At 42.6% G+C, this 23,497-nt stretch overlaps 1 protein-coding gene across 4 annotated transcripts in view; it reads right to left on the reverse strand.

The window, feature by feature from the left end:
- Positions 1 to 23,497, reverse strand: part of MSH6 (mutS homolog 6) — a 103,362-nt gene that overhangs the window by 9,983 nt on the left and 69,882 nt on the right. For 2 of the 4 annotated variants that reach the window (XM_060412203.1, XM_060412202.1), the window contains 2 exons: positions 12,586 to 12,746; positions 336 to 538 (listed from right to left, as the gene is read on the reverse strand). In XM_060412203.1, coding sequence (XP_060268186.1) covers positions 336 to 538; positions 12,586 to 12,746 — 364 coding nt within the window. Of the gene's footprint in view, positions 1 to 335; positions 539 to 11,969; positions 12,313 to 12,585; positions 12,747 to 23,497 lie in introns of those variants that run through there. The other 2 variants (XM_012171943.4, XM_060412204.1) reach the window with 1 other exon arrangement.

Raw genomic sequence — 23,497 nt, forward strand, 5'->3', positions numbered from 1 at the left:
GATAGGAACACTTAATTTTTTTTTCATGTCTGAATCTGGCATTGTCACCCATCACGAGATCCAATCATGAAATCATTTTTCCTTTAAGGGTTTGATATTGCTGTAAGTCACTCAGAAGGACAGAAATAAAAATTCAACTCCACACTACAAACTCTCCGAAGATCAGCTACATCTTATCCTTTTCCCATGCTAGAAGCTTTTACCACACCCGCTCCTAAAATTTATTGGAGTAAAATATGCTTAAATCCACTGTGTAGGAGACACCAACATTCAGACTCACATGTGCATGGGCTCTATCTTACAAACATACCCAACCTGCAAAGTAAATCTCTTACCTGTATATGGCTTTAATAGCCTTCTGCTAACCCAGCCCCGAGTTGGGCTGTCATCAAAAAACTGTACATGAACTCGGGCAGACTTTCCTTTCTCACGGATGAATGTTCCATCAAAAGGGTGGTTGTAAACCAGGCAAGGCCACCAAGGGTAACCCTCCATCTTGGCCCAAACCAAATCACCTGGTGAGAAGTCACAAGAACTGCTGCCAAGAGAAAATACATAATTTGGTTAATATTTTGTTAAGTTACATTAAAGGCAATTACTATAAACAAGCAGTTCTAAGGAAGGTATCTTAAGACACCTTTGAAATTTTCTGGCATTAATATTCAGGTACAGAAATTCTAAAATTAATGATTTTTTAAAATCAAATTTTCAAGTCATTTTTAAAATCATAAGCAAATATCACAAGACAACACAAATGTAATGGTATTAAAGTTAGAAATTATCTCAGAATTATTCAAGGTTTAAAAACTGGCAGAATTTTGATAGACTAGTAATAGCAGGAAAAAGACAAACTCATTGTACATGTGATTCAAATTATAACACCTGTACTACCACATGTACACATTAGGAACAGGATCTGACCCAAAGTATTAATAAAATACCAAGCATAATGCCTAGGCAAATTTGCTATACTTACATTAAAAATTATTTCATTAAAACTTTGCTCCAATGTATTCCAAATACCCCAAAAGCTAGCAGACTAATACCCCTAGCCCATCCCTAAAAATCTAGTTTTGTGGGAAAACTAAGTATGTAATGTGCCCAAAATAGTTGTGTACATAAACAGTTGTATAAATAAACCTACAGAATCAACAGGAGATCAAATCTTCACAAAAACTAACTTAGCCCTGAAGATTTCCTGAGAAAGGGAGAGAAGAATTATACAAGAGTCCCTCAGTGATACAGAGGCCACAACAATTGATAAACCCTGCTCCAGTACTATATACCATGATTTTCTAAGCCTCCTTAAAAGTTTTCACTGAATAATGACAAATGTAAAATAAGTACATTACAAAAGAGAATATTTCAGACATTTTAGAATAATCAATTGAGGCCACCTTAATCAGGCTCAATCATAAAACTGAAGTTATTTCTTTCTTCAAAAAATGTGGATGTGGAAATCCCTATGCTAGACAGAAACCAGAAGATGGCTTCAGCTGGTGCTTACATCCAGGGCCTTTAAAGTACATTTTCTTTCAACTTAGAAAACTGATGTGACCAGCATGAGTTTATAATTATTGCTGTCAAACACCAAAGGGGTCATCTTCAAACAGGGAGCTGTGTCTGCACAATTCAGGTATCTTAAGTGTTTCCTCGTTACTAACAACCATTTGTTAAGAGGAGAAAAATGAACTGTGTGGAACTGTCAAGCAGGCTTTCCCTTAACTTAGCCGGGCAACCACTTAACCACAAAGTCTATCACACTGGGATCAGGAAACCACAAGCTTTCCTTGTATGTTAGGTCCTGAGAGTACCCTATATCTGTACCCTTCTCTGTTGCTAAAAGAGGGACATAACCTTTGTCCATATATAAATACACTATCAGAACCGAGTCTGAACTCTATGACAGTAACTTCTAGAAGACTGACCAGACAGCAAATACATGTTATGCCAATAAACATGTCTCCTCACAGGAAGCTATTTCTGGCTGTAAAACCTTCAGACATCAGACTACAAACTGTTGGCCAAAGTCGACTTTTCTACAGGGGGACCAGTAGGGATACTCATCAGTCCAGCCTGGCTGCCCTTCATCCCTTAAGAGATAAAATTTCGTGTGTACATCAAGAAGCCTTAACTCATCACTGGCTAGTTTGAAGCAGTTCCTCCCCTAGGTGAGCTCAGGCTGGCCAAAATGGAGTCAGGTTGCCAGAATGGAGTCAAGATTACAACGTGTTCAGTTGCTCAGTCATGTCTGACTCTTTGCAACCCCATGGACTGCAGCACTGCAGGCCTCCCTGTTCATCACCAACTCCCCGAGCTTGCTCAAACTCATATCCATCGAGTTGGTGATGCCATCCAGCCATCTCATCCTCTGTCGTCACCTTCTCCTCCTGCCTTCAATCTTTCCAGCATCAGGGTCTTTTCAAATGAGTCAGTTCTTCACATCAGGTGGCCAAAGTACTGGAGTTTCAACTCCAGCATCAGTCCTTCCAATGAATATTCAGAACTGATTTCCTTTAGGATGGACTTGTTGGATCTCCTAGCTGTCCAAGGGACTCTCAAGAATCTTCTCCAACACCACAGTTCAAAAGCACCAATTCTTTGGCACTCAGCTTTCTTTATAGTCCAACTCTCACATCCATACATGACTACTGGAAAAACCATGGCTTTGACTAGATAGACATTTGTTGGCAAAGTAAGGTCTCTGCTTTTTAATATGCTATCTAGCTTGGTCATAGCTTTTCTTCCAAGGAGCAAATATCTTTTAATTTCATGGTTGCAGTCACCATCTGCAGAGCCCCAAAAAAATAAAGTCTGACACTGTTTCCACTGTTTGCCATGAAGTGATAAGACCAGATGCCATGATCTTAGTTTTCTGAATGTTGAGTTTTAAGCCAACTTTTGCACTCTCCTCTTTCACTTTCATACAAAGTGTTAGTGCTTTGTAAAAGTGAAGACTGTTTTCCTTACCCATGTGAGGGTAAGGACTAAGGTACGGCTAATTCAACAGTAGCGATTTCATTACATACATGTCTATAAAAGTTACACATTCTTTAGAAAAGAGTTAGCCCATCAGAGACTTTGACAAGAATGAACATCTTGGTGGCACATTTGCAGTTCAAGGGATCAGGATGCCCCAAAACTAACAATTCTGTTTTATCTCGAGTGAAGAAACAAAGCACTTGCAAGCATCTCAGGTGTCTTAGAAATTGAATATGTAGATCAAAATTCTTAAGCAAAAAATATGAGATGGCCACACTTCCCTCCTGAAAGTTCCTGTCTATCCTCAATGAAGAGTAACTCAAGTTTCCAGCTCAAGCCCAAGCCATGGGAGAAAAAACTTTGAGTTCTATACCTTTAACAGTACTAAGTTAATATAGTTTTTTTCCAAAGGAAATTTGAGCTTTATCTCTAAGACTGTTACCTTAAAACTGTCATTTGTATAAAAGTGAACAAACTGTACAACAAATTGTAAAATGGTGTTCAAAGGTTTCAAATTGACACAGCGTCCTTTCCAAGCAACCGACTTGAAAATGCAATGTCTTTAGGGCTTCTCTGGTGGCTCAGTGGCAAAGAATCCGCCTACCAGTGCAGCGGACACGGGTTCGAGCCCTGAGCTGGGAAGATCCCACATGGGGTGGAGCAACTAAACCCGTGCAGAGCTGCTGAACCTATGCACTAGAACCTGCCTGGGAGCTGCAACTACTGAAGCCGACCGCCCGGAGCCCGTGCTCTGCAGCAGGAGAAGCCACAGCAACGAGAAGCCAGCACACAGTGCACCTGGAGGGGCCCCTGCTTGCCGCAACTAAAGAAAAGCCTTCACAGCAATGACAGCACAGCCATAAGTAAATAAATAAAGAACTTTAAATTTTAATGTCTTTAAATTTATTTGAAAGGCAAATAAATGTGCGTCCTCACTAGAGGAAGAAACACATAAAAAGCTAATTACAATCATCAGATCTGTAAAGCTAAAATGCCATCATAAACTGAATTGTTTAAAAACAAAATTGTTTTTCAACATCACCTCACCCTAAACATAAACTTATACTTACAGAATCTTATGTATAACTTAACTCTGCTGTTAAGAATTGGGCTGGGTGGGGGGAGGCGTGGGCAGAATGGATTCCCTGGTAGTCCAGTGGTTAGGACACAAAGCCTTCACTACCTGGAGCAGCCAAAAAAAAGAAGTGGAAGTACACTCTAAATGCTAAGACTAAAAATGTAGTTTAAAAAAAAATGGATAGTTTCCCCAATGTTAAAAGGCTTTTCAGAAAAAAATTCTTTTTAATCTACTTTCTAAGTGCAAAGTCTTTAAAGGTAATTTAAAATTTTTATCTCTAGTAGTTGTGCAGTCTCCACAGAATATCAAAATAAAAGGAACATAAATTTTAATCCATGCAAATATTCAGATTTTTATCAATACTAATACCATATTTTAAAATATGTAACTGTAACTTAAGCATGGGATCACAGTGGAATGTACTATAATTTGATTATCTGCTATTTTTCATACATTGATCCTTAAAGAGCCAGAGGACCTTATAAAATCAAAGATGGATACAAATGGCTCTACTTGAAACTTTATTTAACAGTCGGATTCAGACTTTACTGTATTTTAACATTTGGCTCCATTTCCTGACAATCTTAATACCTTTCTCTTTTCAAATAACTAGGACTGTGTTAAATATTAACATGGATCATCAAACCCTATGCAATGCAAATCCAATCTGAAAATATCTAGGCCAAAAAGTCACTTTACAATGTAGAATGGGTTCTTCTTGGAGTCCAGTGTGAAATCCCAAAATAAATACAGGAATTAGCCTGTAAATTAGCCTACTGTCGGGAGCCGCGTTAGGCATTCCTGACAAAATGGAGGCACACCCCAATTCCCTCTCCTTGTCCCGCAGGCACGGACCCAGGATGAAGGAGTTAGGCCTTGTGATTCCGTCTTGTTTTTTCCTCTCCTTGGCTGAGTTGACTGAAAAGAATACTAAGGTGCTTATTGTTCTTGAGAGGAGCATAAGAAGGCACAAAGCCTTCTGCAGCTGTGCTCAGAGAATAATTCATAAAGCTAATCACTGACATTCGGTCAAGGACCTGTACAAAAGAGTGTTCCAGGATGAGCACAGCTTGAGGCCATGGGAAGGATTGCTACCTAAAACCTATTTGTGAGGGAAATGTTTATGGCAAAGGAGTTTGCTGAATTTAGAGCTTAGGAATAATTAAAATAGTTAGAAGCTAAAGATTTAAGGAATGTTATAATGTTAGCATATTTTACTATAGCTTATAGAGATTAGGAATTTTGGAGATATTAGTGGTTAGAAGCCTTTTTAGAGAAAGTGAGCTCAGGATACTAGGGGCAAACAGGATTTATAAAGATAAGAAATAAACTGAGGAATACAGTATGCAGCCCAGACATTAGCATGAGTTACAATGTATTCACAAGGACACATGAGAAGAAGTAGATAAGAAAATTGCTGAGGCAGAACTCCTGTTGAGGGGCAACAATGATTTATGGAGACAACAAATCTGGGTCAGTGGGAACTGAAAATGTCAAACCTCTGACCTAATGCTTTTGTAAAAGTATAAAAGAGAATCTTAAGCTTGAAATAAATATGCAGTCCAAGAAATACGAATGAGAGGCTGCATGGATACTTGCTGACCCTGCCCATCCCTTCAGGCTGATTCCCTGGCTGCTGGAGCAGCCTACTTTATAAATATGATTCAACTATGATTTCACAAGTGGTTTTTGTTTTCTGGCTGTGCCACACACCTTTTTGGGATTTTAGTTACCTGAGAAAGGACCACACTGGGCCCTTGGCAGTGAGAATGTGGAGTCCTGACCACTGGACAGCCTGGGAATTCCCTTGTTTTTAAAATGATAATATATCTCAAATGTTTGATATCCTTGGGATTTTTAAAGACAGCTTTAAAAAGGTAAGAGGAAAGGTGACAGCTCAGAAAAACAAGTGTAAAACATACAACTAAAACACAATGTCATACAACTAAAAATAAGAAATGACTTAATAAAGCTAAATATATATGAACAAATCTTTACACTTTTGCTTAAAAAAATGCTGTTATTTTTGTTCCCTCTTTAGCCCATTACCTTGGTGTCGATTATTCGTTGTACCCCAAATTTATAAGCAACATTTCTGTCTACTTTTTAAAACAGCATCAGTAGATACAAAAGCAATGCTAGAATTTGCTCCTATAAACAATAAAAGTTAGACTGGCTATGTGTAAAAAGAATTTGTGTATATAAACACAAGTTTCACGAAGGTGAACATACTCTCAAGCCAACCATCAGTGTTTGTATCTACTTCTCAACGTAGACCGTTAGAGTAGAATTCCCCTACCCTCAAATAGCTAATGAGAAAACAGAAGTAACCAGAGAAATTATTACCAAGGGCTCCCATGACACCTACCCATCAACCTGCACCTCTCTGCCCTTCACCTGGTTTTCCTTCCTTCGGCTTGGATAACTATGGCATCTAACACTTATGCATGAAGTCTAGGACAACCATATAAATTATCATCCAAACTGGCCTCTAAAACAATTTCCTAAATATTATTAGAAAAGAAGCCTATAAAAAAACTAACACTAGGGCTCTTCAGAAAGCAGCTCAAGGAGCAGGGACAACTAATAATCGTCATCAGAATGAAAAGTTCTGAGATAATGTTAAAAAGTCATAAACGCCAGCTTAAAAGAGGCTCCTGCTGGCCAAATTATTATGACAAGCTCAGCACCTTTTTAGTTATATCGATTAAATCAAATTAAGTCTGTGAAACCAAGTCCACCATGATACTTTTTTAAAAGCCTGAATTCTTTTCTTACAAAAACTAATATTATTATATTAAGTGTGATATTATTCAGAATATATTACTATAAATAGATTTAATTGTATGAAAAGTAAAAGGAAAGGCATCTACAACTAGGGCAGATTGTTACCTTTAACTAAAGGCTCTTAGGGGGAAAAAAAAAAAACCTTGTCACGGTCTGACACACCACTCCTATAAATGAATACAAGGCACACACTTAAAATTTTTTACTGTCCTCATTTCTCATAATCAACAGATAATTATTGAAATGAGATTGCAAAAAAACCAAACCAGCTAAGATTTGCTTTAAAAAGCCAGATTTACATAGTCAGAAGCCTTGCTCACAGCTCTTTCAATTGTCTTAATAAGCTAGAGGGGACTTCCCTAGTGGTCCAGTGGTTGAAATTTCACCTTCTGATGCAGGGGGTGTGGTTTCCAACCCTGGTGTGGGAGCTAACCACAGGCCTCCTGGCCAAAATACTAACACATAAAACTGTCGGGGTCCAGCCCCCGCAGGATCCAGGGGAACCCGAAGGAGAAACGGCGCTGGCGAATGAATGAATGAGAAAGGAACAGAGGAGAGAAAGAGGCTGATATTCCTTGGTTTACACAGGAAGCCAATAAAGCCCCGAGACAAGGAGCTTGCCCTGTTCACGGAGGCCACAGGTGCCCTCCCGGTCTCCCGAGGGAGTGAAGATGCAGAACGTCTCCCATTCAGGTCTTAGGAACCTGGGCAGATAAGTGAACGCAGGGAGCCTCTATGCTCCAAGGGATCAGCCTGAACAAGAGAGCAAGAGAGAGAAAAGAAAAAAAAAAAAAGAGAGAGAGACACGGGGTGACCAAGCTTCTTCGAGCGCAGCCCATTACTTTATTTTCAGAAGGGATTATTATACTTCAACTTGTACATAGAGGGAAATGAAAGATGCAAGGTCATACAGAGTCAGCCCAAACATTCCAGCATTCCATTTTGCCCTTATCGAAACCAGGATTTTTTTCTGCAAACCTTTCCCACAAATGATGCTGTGTACATTATCTTCTGGCCTTGGAGGCCTGTGAACATTTTATGACCCTCTTTTGATAAAGGCCGCTCAACCAGAAAACTTATTTTCCCTCAAAGTGTTTTTTTCTTTATATTTCTAATCTATGTCAGCCTCAGAAAATGCTAAACAGAGTTACATTTCTCACAGAGCAAAGGTGCAGTGAGTTATAAGAACCAATTAGCTCAAAGGTCTGATGTGGTTAAATTCAAGGCTGCACTTGTTTTTCTTACATTCCAACTATGTTAACTAATGCACTCCCAGGTGCACAGTGGATAAGAGATATGGGAACTCAGCAACAAGCATTGGCCCAATAATGAAATCCTACACCAGCGCTACTCTAATAACTTTTAACTCTTTGAAAGGCTCTATGTTTTAGGCTTCCCGTGCCTCTCACATTTGGGAGGCCGTGAACAATCATATGCGTAGCTGCAAGAATCTGGATAAACCTGCCAAGCAAGCTAGAATGCTAACAGAGGGGGTTTGAATTGAAATTTTCCTCTCATGTCCAGGAGACTTATTAGCTAGAGCCCTAAGTTGATTTTCTCCAGAGAAAGGTGGTCGAGGATAGCCCCCTGTATGTCAGAAGAGTTGGTGAAAGGCACAAAATAGTAAGACAGACAGATTCTGGTTTGGGAGTAGATGCTCGAGCTGGTCTAGGGAGCCCCTCGAGTCCTGAAGCCTTGCTTAACAGTTCTCTTCCACATGACCTTGTCATGGGTGGGATGGCCTGTGCTGGCTCCTGGCATAAAACAGAAGCAATATAGCAACAAATTCAATAAAGACTTAAATTAAAAAAAAAAAAAAGGCTATAGAAGAAATGAAATACTGAGAAGCAGGCCCGGAGTGCATAGACATACATCCTGCAGCCATTTACTCAAACTGATGTCACCTCAACTGCTTCCTCTTTCTCAACCCAGGTGAAAAAGAGACTTTTGCATCACACCTGACAAAGATACTAGGGGAAGGAAAGAAAAAAAGACAAAACACTTTTAACAGTGGTGCACAAGAGTAAACTAAATGACCAATGACCACTGAAAGATGTTCAACTTCTTTCAACTGACCCCTAGGAAAAGTCCAAATGTTTTTGTTGCCCATCAGCAGAGACTGGATCTCCTCATACCTAAGGCTCCGGCGTCCTGTCTTCATTCTCAATTTGCAGGACCTTCCTTTTCCTGCATCAGCTTCCTAAAACCACCTCACCTCTATAGCAGCTGAGCTAACTTCTACTTATCTACCCTCTGGTCTCAGCCTTAGAGCTGAAAGCCTACCCAGACCCATACATACCCTATCCTCCCCCCAAAGTGAACAGAGCTCACTGGCTCTGCTCCTGCTCTAAAACTGCCTTTTCTCTTGTCCTGTTCACTCTTGTATCCAGGTTCCACAACACCTCTGTGCCTGCCAGAGGAGGTACGTTAACATTTGTTAAGTGAAGGCCAAATCTATCTAATGAATGGAGAGTTCTTTGGAAACCTAGAATCAAATGCCCATTTTTCTTGACTACCCTGAAAGCAGTCCTATAGAGCAGGTGGTCAAATGTAAACAATATTATTCTTTTATAAGTCTTTTATGAGTTTCCAAAATTCAGACCTCAAAAGAAAAAAAAAAAACCTGCATATGCTATTCAAAATATAAAGCACAACCATACAACAAATAATTCCATTCATTTAGAATGGATGCAGGAAGAATCAAATTCAAGTTTAGGTGAATGTTAACGCTTTGTACATCTCTTACCATGCATCCGTTACAGAGGATGCCCATGTAGGGAAGGAAAAAAATTATTTTGGAAAAATATTTAATTTTCACTGGAGTATAATTGATTTACAATGTTGTGTTAGTTTGTGCTGTACAGTTAAGTGAATCAGCTATACTTATACATATAACCCTTTTTTAGATTTCCTTCCCATTTAGGTCACCACAGAGCACTGAGTTCCCTGAGCTATACAGCAGGTTCTCATTAGTTATCTGTTTTACGCGTAGTATCAACAGTGTCCATACACATCAATCCCAATCTCGCAATTCATCCCACCTCCCAGGGACAGTATTTTTCCGTCTACCCATCTGAGGTCTTGGCTGAGAAATACAAAGGGAAACTGAGTAACACTCCTGGAGATGGCCCAGGGTACCACCTTAAACCACTGTCTTCGGCTATAGACAAAGGAAAGATAGGGGGCCAGGGAGGGAGATCAGGGAGGTCACCAAGAAAAGAACAAAAACCAAGGATATGTTTGTTATTAAGATTTCAGTTCAGGGCCTATAGAATCTCCCTTCTCTTCTTAGTACAGAGAGGCAGGCATCCTTACAAATGGAGATTTCCCTTTTAAATGTAAATTTCCCTTACAGAAGAATAACTTCTACTGTTCTCAGAGCTTCTCCCCATCTTGCCCTTCTCAAAAAATACTCAGCTCAAAATAACCTCTGTGCCAGAGGCACATTCTGGGGTGGCAAATCCTGCCACTTTTCGGGCAACTACATAAACTTCCTGAGAGGGTCGCTTGGAGGAAGGTAACACTGTAATTACAGCTGCACTTTGAAAAATCTGTGGGACGCCTAAAACGCATGACATTCTAAATCAACTACTCAGCTCTCTGATTTTGAATGTGGTTTTTTTTTGGTACCATTATTTCACCCTTTCAGACGGCTGCCATTACACTGTATGCCTAATACAATACATAGGACACAATAAGTGCGAGCTTTTCAAAATGTCGCCCACTACTTCAACAAAGACCAGCCAACCCCTGAAACACCACCAAACTGCCTAGGACAGGAAGGCACCGCCGGGCAGGCTTCCCCTTTATCACGTTCGTATCTCTCTCCCAGAGCCCTATCAAGGCTTTTGGGGGCTCTCAATTCAGGAAAAAAAATTAACAGTCCCCATCCTCCCCTGAAATCCCCAACAAAAGATGCACTATTTCAGGGATGGCTTCGGTCTAGTGGTTAGGATTCCGCGCTGTCACTGCCATGGCCCACGTTCAATCCCTGGTCCCTGAACTTAATCTCGAGAGCTTCCCTGGTAAGCCAAAAAAAAAAAAAAAAAAAAGCACTATTTCTTAAACTAATATTATTTTCAATTTGCATAATACTTCCAGGTGTCAAAATTAACATTAAGCTGTCCATCTGTTTTGATGCATGTGCAGTCTATCTACACGTTGACCCAGCTTGGTCCTCGCACTTTCTGCTCCCCGCCCCTGCAATCCTAACTCGGACCAATCAGGCCCCTTGGATTACCAGCTGACACACCCCCGCGCTCTAAACTTGCCGTCCACCCCCTCAATGTTAGTCGCTCAATAGTCTTGACTTTTTGCAACTCCAAGGACTGTAGCCCACCAGGCTCCTCTGTCCACGGAATTCTCCAGGAGGCAAGAATAATGGAGTGGGTATCCATTCGCTTCTCTAGGGGATCTTCCCGATTCAAGGATAAACCCGGGGTCTCCCGCATTGCCGGCAGATTCTTCACCATCTGAGCCGCCAGAGAGGCCCCAAGATTACCGCAAAAGGTAACACTCACCCACCCCAAGAGCCTACACACCCACCCCGCCAGAGGCTTCGCATCCGAGGTTCTAATCCAAACATCGAGGGTGTTCCTCGAGCAACTAGCGGGTTCGAAATGGACCATCCCGGCTCTGATGGGGGAACATCCTCCGGATATCCCACTCGAAGCACGCCGCGCCCCCACAACCTGCTAGTTCCCGGCGTCCATCCCTGCCTCGGGCATTCCTCCTTCCTGCCACCCCTCCCCCGCCCGGGGCAGGCGCCACCCCTCCCTCGCCCAGAGGGCGCACCGCGCGCCGCGCAGGCCAGCTCTTTTCTCTTCCCGCCCCACCCCCCAGTACTCCCTTCTCCCCTTTCTCCTCCCTACTCCAAGCACCTTCCACTCCTCCTCCCGCACCTGGCCGACTTCTCCTCTTCCACCTCCGAACTAAGTGCGTCCTCCCCTCCCCGCCAACCCCCTCTCCTTGCACGGCTGATTTCCTCGCACCCTGTTTACAAGCTACACCCCCCATGCTCCCTGCACTCTTTCAAGCAGCCCCACCTCCTCCGAGCCCAGGGCTTGGACGCGCAACCCTAACCCCGCGAGGCCACCTCCCTGCACCCCCCCTACGCCGCTACCTGGCGGGGATCGCAGGGGATGCCGACTTCCGCAGCCCTCCGTTGAGGTTCCTGGCCTCGGCCCGCGACGTGGTACCCGCTAGGGGCTCAGGCCCGGCCTCGTTCCAGGCCGCATCCCCGCCTGGGGAAGGGGAGGCCCCGGTGGCAGCGGCGGCGGCGCTGCTTCCACTTGAGGCTCTGACGGAGGCTTTGTTGGCATTATTCACGGCTGGAGATTTAGGGAAGAAGCTATACAGCGTGCTCTGTCGCGACATAGCCACAGAGGCCGAGGCTCAACCGCTCTGTCGGACCGAGCCACTAGAGGCAAGGCATCTACCGCGCGGGGCCTGCTGGCGGGAAATCTGGGGGGAGGTGCGCTCCGCGGGAGGAACTCTGGCTCCAGCGGCCAATCGGCAGGCGCCTGGGCGTGCGCGGGCGGCGTCACTGGCGGCGCGCGTCCGGCCCCGCCCCCCCGGGCGCCCAGAGACGCGGGGAGGGCGGGGTCGGCCCGCCGCTGCGCGGGGCAGTAGCCCGTGGTGCTGCCCGCCGGTCGCGGCTAGGCGGGTACGGCTTGGGGCTAGATAGGACTGGAAACCTCGACCCACTTGAAACCTGGCGCGGCTGCGGGGCTCCTCACCTCGGAAAGGAGTTCGTCTTTGAAAGGGAATCTAGAGTCACCGGAGCTGCGATCACGTAGGGGCCGGTGTGTGCCGAGTGCGTGCACTGCCTAGACTGTGCAAGGCGGGTAAGCCCAACGGTCACGGAAAGAGACCCCTGCGGAGAAACGCCTGCCAGCACCTGTGTGAAAATCCTGCGGTTAGATTCCATACCCAAGGAACCGGGGAAAAAAAAAAAAAGATCAGACTTCCAGACTTAAATCAGCAGATCAAGTCGCCTGTTCACTTTCCATTCGCAAAGCATTGCATATAGTAGGTACTTGATATTTTACAATTGAATGCTAAGTGGCAGGCCCTGTAAGAGTTTATGGTGTATTACTGCCTACGCAGCTTTCCTCTGCTGGGCAGCAATCAAATCCAATCATTTTATATAGATTAATTAAATCCTCTCTGTAACCTGTGAGTTAAGTACTTCTGGTCCAGTGTTCCTTATCTGAACTCGGCCAGGTGTGTCTCAAAATGCAGGATTTTTCCTATTTTAAAAAAGTCGCAAGGTGTGAGTAAATTCCTATTCTCCAAATTAAAGAAAGAAATTAGAAGACTGATAAGTCTTTGGCCTAATCCCAGGCCCTGAATAAGTAACTATGGAATCCAGAATCCCAGAAACCAACCCCAAGCAGCAACAGCTGTGCTTTGGTACAAACACATGAAGATCAGCTCGTTGCTTTGTTCAGGAATCTGTTCTGCCACGCAGTTCTCCTTTCTAGGCATGTAATAAAGTCAGCTTTGTTTCAGAAGTAGTATTTGGAATAATATTAATCCCTCCATGAGGATAATACAGGACACTCTCAGAGAATCTTGAGGCAATACCCTGAAGTCAAATACAATATTCCTTCAGCAAAAGGACTTCCCTGGTGGTCCAGGGGCTAAGACTGCGCTTGTAAGGCAGGGGAATGGGTTCAATCCCCGTTTAGGGAACTAGATCCCACCTGCAGCACCTAAAAGGTCTCACATGTCACAACTAAGACCTGGTGCAGCCAAAATAAATAAATATTAATATATACATATTCCTTTAGGAGAACATATGCATATTCACACTAAGTGGGAAAAATACAGACTAAAAATAGCCTCAGTTTAGCTCAGGTCAAAATCTGCTACTAAATGAGTTTGCCACAAAACATTTTTCAGAACTTTTTGGATTTTAGAATCATAAGTTGGGAATTGTTCACTCCCTAAGTCGCATGTGACTTTCCAACCCCATGAACTGCTACATTGCCACACTTCACTATGTCCAGGAGTTTGCTTAAACTCATGTCCATTGAGCTGGTGATACAGCACCATCTCATCCTCAACTCCTCTCTTCCTCCCTTCAATCTTTCCCAGCATCAGTCTTTTCCAATGAGTCAGCTCCTCACATCAGGTGGCCAAACTATTGGAGCTTCAGGATCCATCCTTCCAGTGAATATTCAAGCTTAATTTCCTTCAGGATTGACTGGTTTGATCTCCTTGCTGTCCAAGGGACTCTCAGTCATCTTCTCCAGGACCACAGTTCAAAAGCATCAATTCTTCAGTGCTCAGCCTTCCTTATGGTCCAACTCTTATCTATGTATGACTACTGTAGAAAAACATAGTTTTTCACTATACGGACCTTTGTCAGCAAAGGGATGTCTCTGCTTTTTAATATGCTAAGTTGGTCATAGCTTTTCTTCCAAGGAGGAAGCATCTTTTAATTTCATGGCTTCAGTCACCATCTGCAGTGATTTCGGAGCCCAAGAAAATAAAGTCTCCACTGTTTCCATTGTTTCCCCATCTATTTGCCATGAAGTGATGGGACTGGTGCCCTGATCTTAGTTTTTCAGTGTTGAGTTTTCAGCCAGCTTTTTCGCTCTCTTTCACTCTCATCAAGAGTCTTCTTTGCTCTCTGCCACCAAAGTGGTGTCATCTGCATATCTGAGGTCATTTATATTTTTCCTGTCAATCTTGATGCCAGCTTGTGAGTCATCCAGCCCAACATTTTGCATGATATACTCTCCATATAAGTTAAATAAGCAGGTTGACAGTATACAGCCTTGACATATACTCCTTTCCCAATTTTGAACCAATCAGTTGTTCAATGTTAAGTTTCGAACTGTTGCTTCTTGTCCTACGTACAGTTTTCTCAGGAGACAGGAGTGGTGGTCTTGTATTCCTATCTCTTTAAGAATTTTCCACAGTTTGACGAGACCCCCACAGTCAAAGGCTTTAGTGTAGCAGGGATTGTGAACTTGTATTATGTCTCCATTTTATGGCTGAAGAAACTCAGGGACAGATGGATTAGATGGCCCAAGACCAAATAGCCAGAAAAGGATAGAGTAGGAATTTAAATTCCAGGAAGAGTTTCTGGAGTCCTGTTTTATTAATAGGGGCTTCCCCAGCGACTCAGTGGGTAAAGAATCTGCCTGCAGTGCAGAAGATGCAGGAGACACAGGTTCGATCCTTAAGTCAGGAAGGTCCCCTGGAGGAGGAAATGGCAATGCCCTCCAGTATTCTTGCCTGAAAAATCTCATAGAGGAGTCTGACAGGTTACAGTCCAAAGTGTTGCAAAGGGTCAGACACAACTGCTCACAATTGGCTTGGTTATTAATAGAAATGTTGTATTGCCTTCAGTTTAACATCATTTTCTATTTTATTTCATCCTCACAACAATCTTATCTTAGATTGAACTATTTTGTGGGATCTTAGTTACCCACCAAGGATTGAACCCCAGGCCCTCATCAGTGAGATCATGAAATCCTAACTACTGGACCATCAGGGGATTCCATATTCAACCTCTTTCAAAGTATAAAAATTCTATTTCATTTGGTTCAAATTAATATTATTCTTGTTTTATAAAAAGGAAATGTAGGCTCAGAGGAATGAGCCAGTTAGTTATAGGACGGAAGTTAAGAGCCAGTGCTTGGGTAAATCAAGACCTGGCCTCTCACCCACCAGCCAGGTAACAGTGATTTTACTTCTCTGAACTTGTTTCCTCATCACTAATAAGAACAATAATAACTATGGGTCAAAATTTGGAGGCAGTTAGATGCCTCCCACAAGATGTAAACAAGAAGTCACACATCACCAAACACACAGTCCCTTGGTAGGTGAAGTCACTCAGCCTTCTCCACACAGAAAATGTACATTTTTTGTAGAAATAAATGAAGAACGCCCAAATGAGAACAAACAGAACAAGCTACTTACTCTGAACTTGCTACCACCACTTGCATCTGGACCAGACTCACAGGCAGGCAGAGGAATAGGCAAGCTTCATAGTAAAAAAGAGAAGGTGTCAGGTGTGCTGTGATAGGAGGGAGCTGGTGTGGGATAGCTGGAGGTGGGCTAACCAGAGGTAGAGCATCCTCTTCGACTGGCTTGGGGAGCATGTTTAGCTTTCTTTGATTGGAGAGTGAAAAAGTTGACTTAAAACTCAACATTCAGAAAACTAAGATCATGGCATCTGGTCTCATCACTTCATGCAAATAGATGGGGAAACAATGGAAACAGTGACAGACTTTATTTTGGAGGGCTCCAAAATCACTGAAGATGGTGACTGCATGAAATTGAAAGATGCTTGCTCCTTGGAAGAAAAGCTATGACCAACCTACACAGCATATTAGAAAGCAGAGACATTACTTTGCCAACAAAGGTCTGTCTAGTCAAAGCTATGGTTTTTCCAGTAGTCATGTATGGATTGTGAGAGTTGGACTATAAAGAAAGCTAAATGGTGAAGAATTGATACTTTTGAACTGTGTGTTGGAGAAGATTCTTGAGAGTCCTTTGGACAGCTAGGAGATCAAACCAGTCAGTCCTAAAGGAGATCAGTCCTGAATATTCACTGGAAGGACTGATGCTGAAGCTGAAACTCCAGTACTTTGGCCACCTGACTCAAAGAACTGACTCATTTGAAAAGACTCTGATGCTGGGAATGATTTAAGGTGGGAGGAGAAGGGAATGACAGAGGATGAAATGGTTGGATGGCATCACTGACTCAATGGACTTGAGTTTGAGTAAACTCTGGGAGTTGGTGATGGACAGGGAGGTCTGGCGTGCTTCAGTTCATGGGGTCACAAAGTGTTGGACACGACTGAACAACTGAACTGAACTGATTGATCCTGAGTTGGAAGTGGGGATAAAAAATATACAGCAGCTGACCAGGTCCTCAGAATTCTGGGGCAGTTACTGCAGAGTTCTTTGTTTTCTGGACTGGTTGCTGCAAAGATCGGGGTTTGGCTTCCCTCTGCAGTAAGCAACTCAGGAAGTCAAGCATAGCTGCAATGTGGAGCTAAACAACAACCCCTGTAGCAATGCCTTTGAGTTGCTGCCAAATGCAAATAATGGTGGCTGACTCCTTGCAAGTTCTGAGTAAATAGCTTTTGCTTGTTCTCATTTCAGTGGTCTTAAATATTTCCACATGTGTGACAGCACAGCCTTCCAGGCAGAATCAACAGCCTCTAAGTGAAAAGCAAACACAGTTAGTTTGAGAATAGCAAGGTGGCCCAAATGATTGGAGGAGGATAAACGGAGGAGCAGTAGGACATGAGGTCAGAGAAGAAAGACAAGGGCAGATTATCCCTGCCCTTATAAGACTTGTGGCTTTGACTCTGAGTGAGCTGGGAAGCCATTGTGGGTTTTGAGTAGAAGAATGACCTGATCTGACATGAACTGCTAGATTCAGAAAAGACTGTATTTAATATACAGTAATCTAATTGAGCTATGTTGTTCTCTACAGAAGAAAGACTGTGAAAATAGGAAACATAAAGTCTAGTGGAAGAAAGAGCCAGAAGAGCAGGAATCAGGGGTGTTTATATCCAAAATTCTGGACACATTTCCTCTAAGATGACTTATGAACAGGGGAGGGTGAAATAGCCCTTAAGAGTTAATCATGTGTGCTCTGCACCTGTTCTCCCCACTCATATGCCACCTCCTTCATCTAAGTTCTTCCTTTGTACTGGGCACTGATGATGGCACAGCAGATACAGCCATGAACCAGACAGACACATCCAGAGGGAGATGAGATTGCTCTGCTGCTGCTGCTGCTAAGTCGCTTCAGTCATGTCTGACTGTATGACCCCATAGACGGCAGCCCACCAGGCTCCCCCTGTCCCTGGGATTTTCCAGGCAAGAACACTGGAGTGGGTTGCCATTTCCTTCTCCAATGCATAAAAGTGAAAAGTGAAAGGGAAGTTGCACAGTCGTGTCCGACTCTTCGTGACCCCATGGACTGCAGCCTACCAGGCTCCTCCATCCATGGGATTTCCAGGCAAGAGTACTGGAGTGGGGTGCCATTGCCTTCTCCGGCGATTGCTCTAGGGGAGCAAAATTTTTTACCCCAAAATGTACCTCTTTCACATGAGGATTAATTTAGGCTGATTATTTTTAAACAGAAGATCAGAAGTTCTTCTTGTTGCCTCAACCTTAACTACCTAAAAGAATTTAGATAAAAGGCCTATTCTTGGAATAGGGCTATTATGAGAAATGTCAGCAAAGAATATAGGCTAGGTGTAGAACAGGAGGGAAGGGGGCAGGACACAATTTTGAAAGAGTGACATAGCCTGAAGATACAACATAGACCAATTAAAATCAAATGGGTCCAAGATGGCAGACAAGACAGTTCCAAGGCAGCATCAAAGACCAAAAAGTGGGCGGGGGGCCCAATTCCAGGAAATCTCCACCCCTCCCCCAAAACAGTTGGAATAATCCTCCCACTCATTAGCCTATGAAGTTACCCAGCCTATAAATACTAACCACGCCACATTTGGAGGCCACTGCACTCACCCTCTGTGTTGGCCCACACTCTGTGGAGTGTGTTTCTCTCTGAATAAATCCGCTTCTTAACCTATCACTTTATGTCTCACTGAATTCTTTCTACAATGAGACATCAAGAACCTGAGCTTCATTACTGTAAGTTTGCGCTGGGTTCGAATCCTAGCTATGTAGGTTCAAGTCCTCAGTTCAGTTCAGTCACTCAGTCGTGTCTGACTCCTTGTGACCCCATGGACTGCAGCACGCCAGGCTTCCCTGTCCATCAACAACTCCCTGAGCTTGCTCAAACTCATGTCCATTGAGTTGATGATGCCATCCAACCATCTCATCCTCTGGCATCCCCTTTTCCTGCTGTCTTCTGCTGGGAGCCAGCACGGGAGGTCCCACCCATGACAAGGTCATGCAGAGGAGACCTGACAGGCAAGTTGGATCAGGACTCGAGGGACTCCCTGGACCTGCTCAAGCATCTACCCCAAACCAAAATCTGTCTGTCTACTGTTTATTATATTATGCCTTTCACCAGCTCTTCTGACATTAACAGGGGGCTATCCCCGATCACCTTTCTCTGGAGAAAATCAAATTAGGGCTCTAGCTGATAAGTCTCCTGGGCATGAAAGGAGCCTTTCAATTCAAACCCCCCTGTTAGCATTCTGGCTTGCTTGGCAGGTTTATCCAGACTCTTGCAACTACGCATATGATTGTTCACAACATCCCAACCATGACACGGGAAGCCTAAGCATTCTGAAAATATACAGCCCTTCAAGGGGTGAAAAAGTTTTATTAAAATAATACTGGTGAAGTATTCTTGCCTGTAGAATCCCATGGATGGAGGAGCCTGGTGGGCTACAGTCCACGGGGTCGCAAAGAGTCAGACATGACTGAGCGACTTAACTAACTGAATTTTCTGGGACTTGCTAACTTTCAATTTTTCTAATTCCCAAAATAGGGTCTGGGGCTCTTGTATCACAGTACAGAGGATGCCTTACAACTCTAATACAAATTATTCTATGGTTTTAGTATAAAAACTGCTTTCTAAAAATGATATGCTTCCTTCAGAGATGAAATAGTCTTTGATATTGATTAAATGTTTTAAACCTTTAGATGGGTGATTAATTAAAGAGGCTGTGCATCTTTTCATGTGTTTGTTAGCCATCCGTATGTCTTTGGAGAGGTGTCTGTTTGGTTCTTTGGCCCATTTTTTGATTGGGTCGTTTATTTTTCTGAACTGATGCTGAAACAAGCAGGGGTTGCTTATATATTTTTGAGATTGGTTGTTTGTCGGTTGCTTCATTTGCTATTATTTTCTCCCATTCCGAAGGCTGTCATATATATGGAATTTAGAAAGATGGTAATGATAACCCTGTATGTGAGACAGCAAAAGAGATACAGATGTAGGGATGATTTGGGAGAATGGCATTGAAACATGTATACTATCATGTAAGAAATGAATCGCTAGTCTAGGTTTGATACAGGATACAGGATGCTTGGGGCTGGTGCACTGGGATGACCCAGAGAGATGATATGGGGAGGGTGGTGGGAGGAGGGTTCAGGGTTGGGAACTCATGTACACCTGTGGTGGATTCATGTCAATGTATGACAAAACCAATACAGTATTGTAAAGTAAAAAAATAAAATTAAAAAAATAATAATAATACTGGTGAAGGGTTTCATTGTTGAGCCAATGCTTGCTGCCAAGTTCCCATATCCCTTATCCATTGTGTGCTTGGGACTGCATTAGTTAATATAGTTGGAATGTAAGAAAAACAAGTAGTAGCCTTGGTATTAACTACATCAGACATTTGAGCTAAAAAGTTCTTTTTTTGTTGTAACCCACTGCACCTTTGCTCCATGAGAATGTAACTCTGTTTAGTACTTTCTGAGGCTGACACAGATTAGAGGTATAAAGAAAAAACACTTCAAGGGAAAACAAGTTTTCTGGTTGATCAACCTTTATCAAAAAAGGGTCATAAAATGTCAACAGGCCTCCAAGGCCAAAAGATAATGTACACAACATAAGACCCTTGTTTATGGAAAGGTATGCAGAAAAAAAAATCCTGGTTCCAATAAGGGCAAAACTGCTGGAATGTTTGAGCTGACTCTGCCTGACTTTGCATCTTTCATTTTCCTCTATGTACAAGTCAGGGTATAAAAGCTCCTTTAAAAAATAAAGTTACGGGCCTTACTTCACCTAAACTTGGTCTCCCCGTGTCATTCTTTCACCAATGCTGTTCATCCTGAGGGTATCCCTGAACTCTGCTGAGGCTGGACCCCGGCAGTCTCCCAGCATCAGGGTCTTTTCAGTGAGTCAGTTCTTTGCATCAGGTGGCCAAAGTATTGAAGTTTCAGCTTCAGCATCAGTCCTTCCAATGAATATTCAGGACTGATTTCCTTTAGGATCTGGTTGGATCTCCTTGCAGTCCAAGGGACTCTCAAGAGTCTTCTCCAACACCACAATTCAAAACCATCAATTCTTCAGTGCTCAGCTTTCTGTATAGTCCAACTCTCACATCCATACATGACTACTGGAAAAACCATAGCTTTGACCAGATAGACCTTTGTTGGCAAAGTAATGTCTCTGCTTTCTATTATGCTGTGTAGGTTGGTCCTAGCTTTTCTTCCAAGGAGCAAGCATCTTTTAATTTCATGCATTCACCATCTGCAGTGATTTTGGAGCCCAAGAAAATAAAGTCTGTCACTGTTTCCATTGTTTCCCCATCTATTTGCCATGAAGTGATGAGACCAGATGCCATGATCTTAGTTTTCTGAAAGTTAAGAGTTTTAAGCCAGCTTTTTCGCTCTCCTCTTTCACTTTCAACAAGAGGCTCTTTAGTTCCTCTTCACTTTCTGCCATAAGGGTGGTGTCATCTGTGTTTCTGAGGTTATTTATATTTCTCCCGGCAACCTTGATTTCAGCTTGTGCTTCATCCAGCCTGGCATTTCCTGTGATGTACTCTTGCATATAAGTTAAATATGCAGAGTGACAATTTACAGCCTTGACGTACTTCTTTCCCAATTTGGAACCAGTCCATTGTTCCATATCTGGTTCTGTTGCTTATTGACTAGCATACAGAATTCTCAGGAGGCAGGTAAGGTGGTCTGGTATTCCCATCTCTTTAGGAATTTTCCAGTTTGTTGTGATCCACACAGTCAAAAGCTTTGGCATAATCGATAAAGCAGAAGTAGATGTTTTTCCTGAAACTCTCTTGCTTTTTTGATGATCCAATAGATGTTGACAATTTGATCTCTGGGTCCTCTACCTTTTCTAAATCCAATTTGAACATCTGGAAGTTCACAGTTCATGTACTGTTGAAGCCTGGCTTGGAGAATTTTGAGCATTACTTTGCTGGCGTGTAAGATGAGTGCAATTGTGTGGTAGTTTGAGCATTCTTTGGTATTGCCCTTCTTTGGGATTAGAATGAAAACTGACCTTTTCCAGTCCTGTGACCACTGCTGAGTTTTCCAAATTTGCTGGCATATTGAGTGCAGCACTTTCACAGCAACATCTTTTAGGATTTGAAACAGCTCGACTGGAATTCCATCACCTCTACTAGCTTTGTTCGTAGTGACGCTTCCCTAAGGCCCATTTGACTTCAGATTCCAGGATGCCTGGCTCTAGGTAAGCGATCACACTGTTGTGGTTATCTGGGTTATCAAAACAAAAGGATCCTTTTTGTTTTTGTTTGTTTGTTTTTTTATGAATATCTTTTTTGTATAGTTTTTCTGTGTATTGCCACCACTTCTTAATATCTTCTGCTTCTGTTAGGATGATACCATTTCTACATTCCTTTGAAGAAAGTAGGGAAAACCACTAGACCATTCATGTATGAGCTAAATCAAATCCCTTATGATTATACAATGGAAATGACAAATAGATTCATGGGGTTAGATTCTGATAGAGTGCCTGAAGAACTATGGATGGAGGTTTGTGACAATGTATAGGAGGTGGTGATCAAGACCATCCCCAAGAAAAAGAAATGCAAAAAGGCAAAATGGTTGTCTGAGGAGACCTTACAAATAGCTGAGAAAAGAAGAGAAGTGAAAGGCAAAGGAGAAAAGAAAAGATATAAGCATCTGAATGCAGAGTTCCAAAGAACAGCAAGGAGAGATAAGAAAGCCTTCCTCAGTGGTCAATGCAAAAAAATAGAGGAAAACAATAGAATGAGAAAGACTAGAGATCTCTTCAAGAAAATTAGAGATACCAAGGGAACATTTCATGTAAAGATGGGCTCGATAAAGGACAGAAATGGTTCAAGTCCTTGTTTGAGGTAAATGGTTTTAGGTGTAGTGGGGGGAAACTCAGCAGAGCCTAGAAATTAGAGTCCACTCTGAGTCCCACTATCTGCAAGGCCCAGTCAATATTTACCAAATATTTGCTTTTCCATCTCCACTTACATTGCCCTCTTCCCATTTGAAGTCCCCAAACACTACCCCTAACAACCTCCTTTGTTTTTAACTGAACATGGTATTTAAGGTGAAAATTTCTGCCATTTTGGTGAGTTACTCAGTTTTCTGCCTCTCTCCCATGTGTACATGTTATCAAACTTTTGATTATCTCTCGTTAATCTTGGTCACATCAGTTTAATTCTTTGACCAGTGAGCACTTAGAAAGGTAGAGGAAAATATATTCGTGACACTGCTGGGAACAACAAGCAGTTATAACACGCCATTCCCAGTGGGCTGTCCACTAAAAGATGCACAACATGAGAGTTGTAAAGTGAGTTTTATTTCCACAAAATGAGGACTGCAGCCCGGGAGATGGCACCTCAGGTAGCGCTGAGAAACCCCTGCATAGAAGTAGTGGAGGAAGTCCAGTATTTGTGATTTTGGTGAGAGGGGAGTTCAATGCAATCAAGCAGTTATTTTACAAAAGGTTTTCTCTTCACTAGGAGCAGAAGTCAGCACCAAATGAGGGATTTAGTACTTTTCTAGATATGAGGAGATGTAAGGATGGGACCATGAAATCAGTTCCTAATGCTCAAAATTCTCCAAGCCAGGCTTAAACAGTACATAAACCATGAACCTCCACATGTTCAAACTGGATTTAGAAAAGGTAGAGAAACCAGAGATCAAACTGCCAACGTCTCTTGGATCATCAATAAAGCAAGAGAGTTCCAGAAAAACATCTCCTTCTGCTTTATTGACTACACCAAA

Source organism: Ovis aries, chromosome 3, assembly GCF_016772045.2.
Source record: "Ovis aries strain OAR_USU_Benz2616 breed Rambouillet chromosome 3, ARS-UI_Ramb_v3.0, whole genome shotgun sequence".
Classification (NCBI taxonomy): domain Eukaryota; kingdom Metazoa; phylum Chordata; class Mammalia; order Artiodactyla; family Bovidae; genus Ovis; species Ovis aries.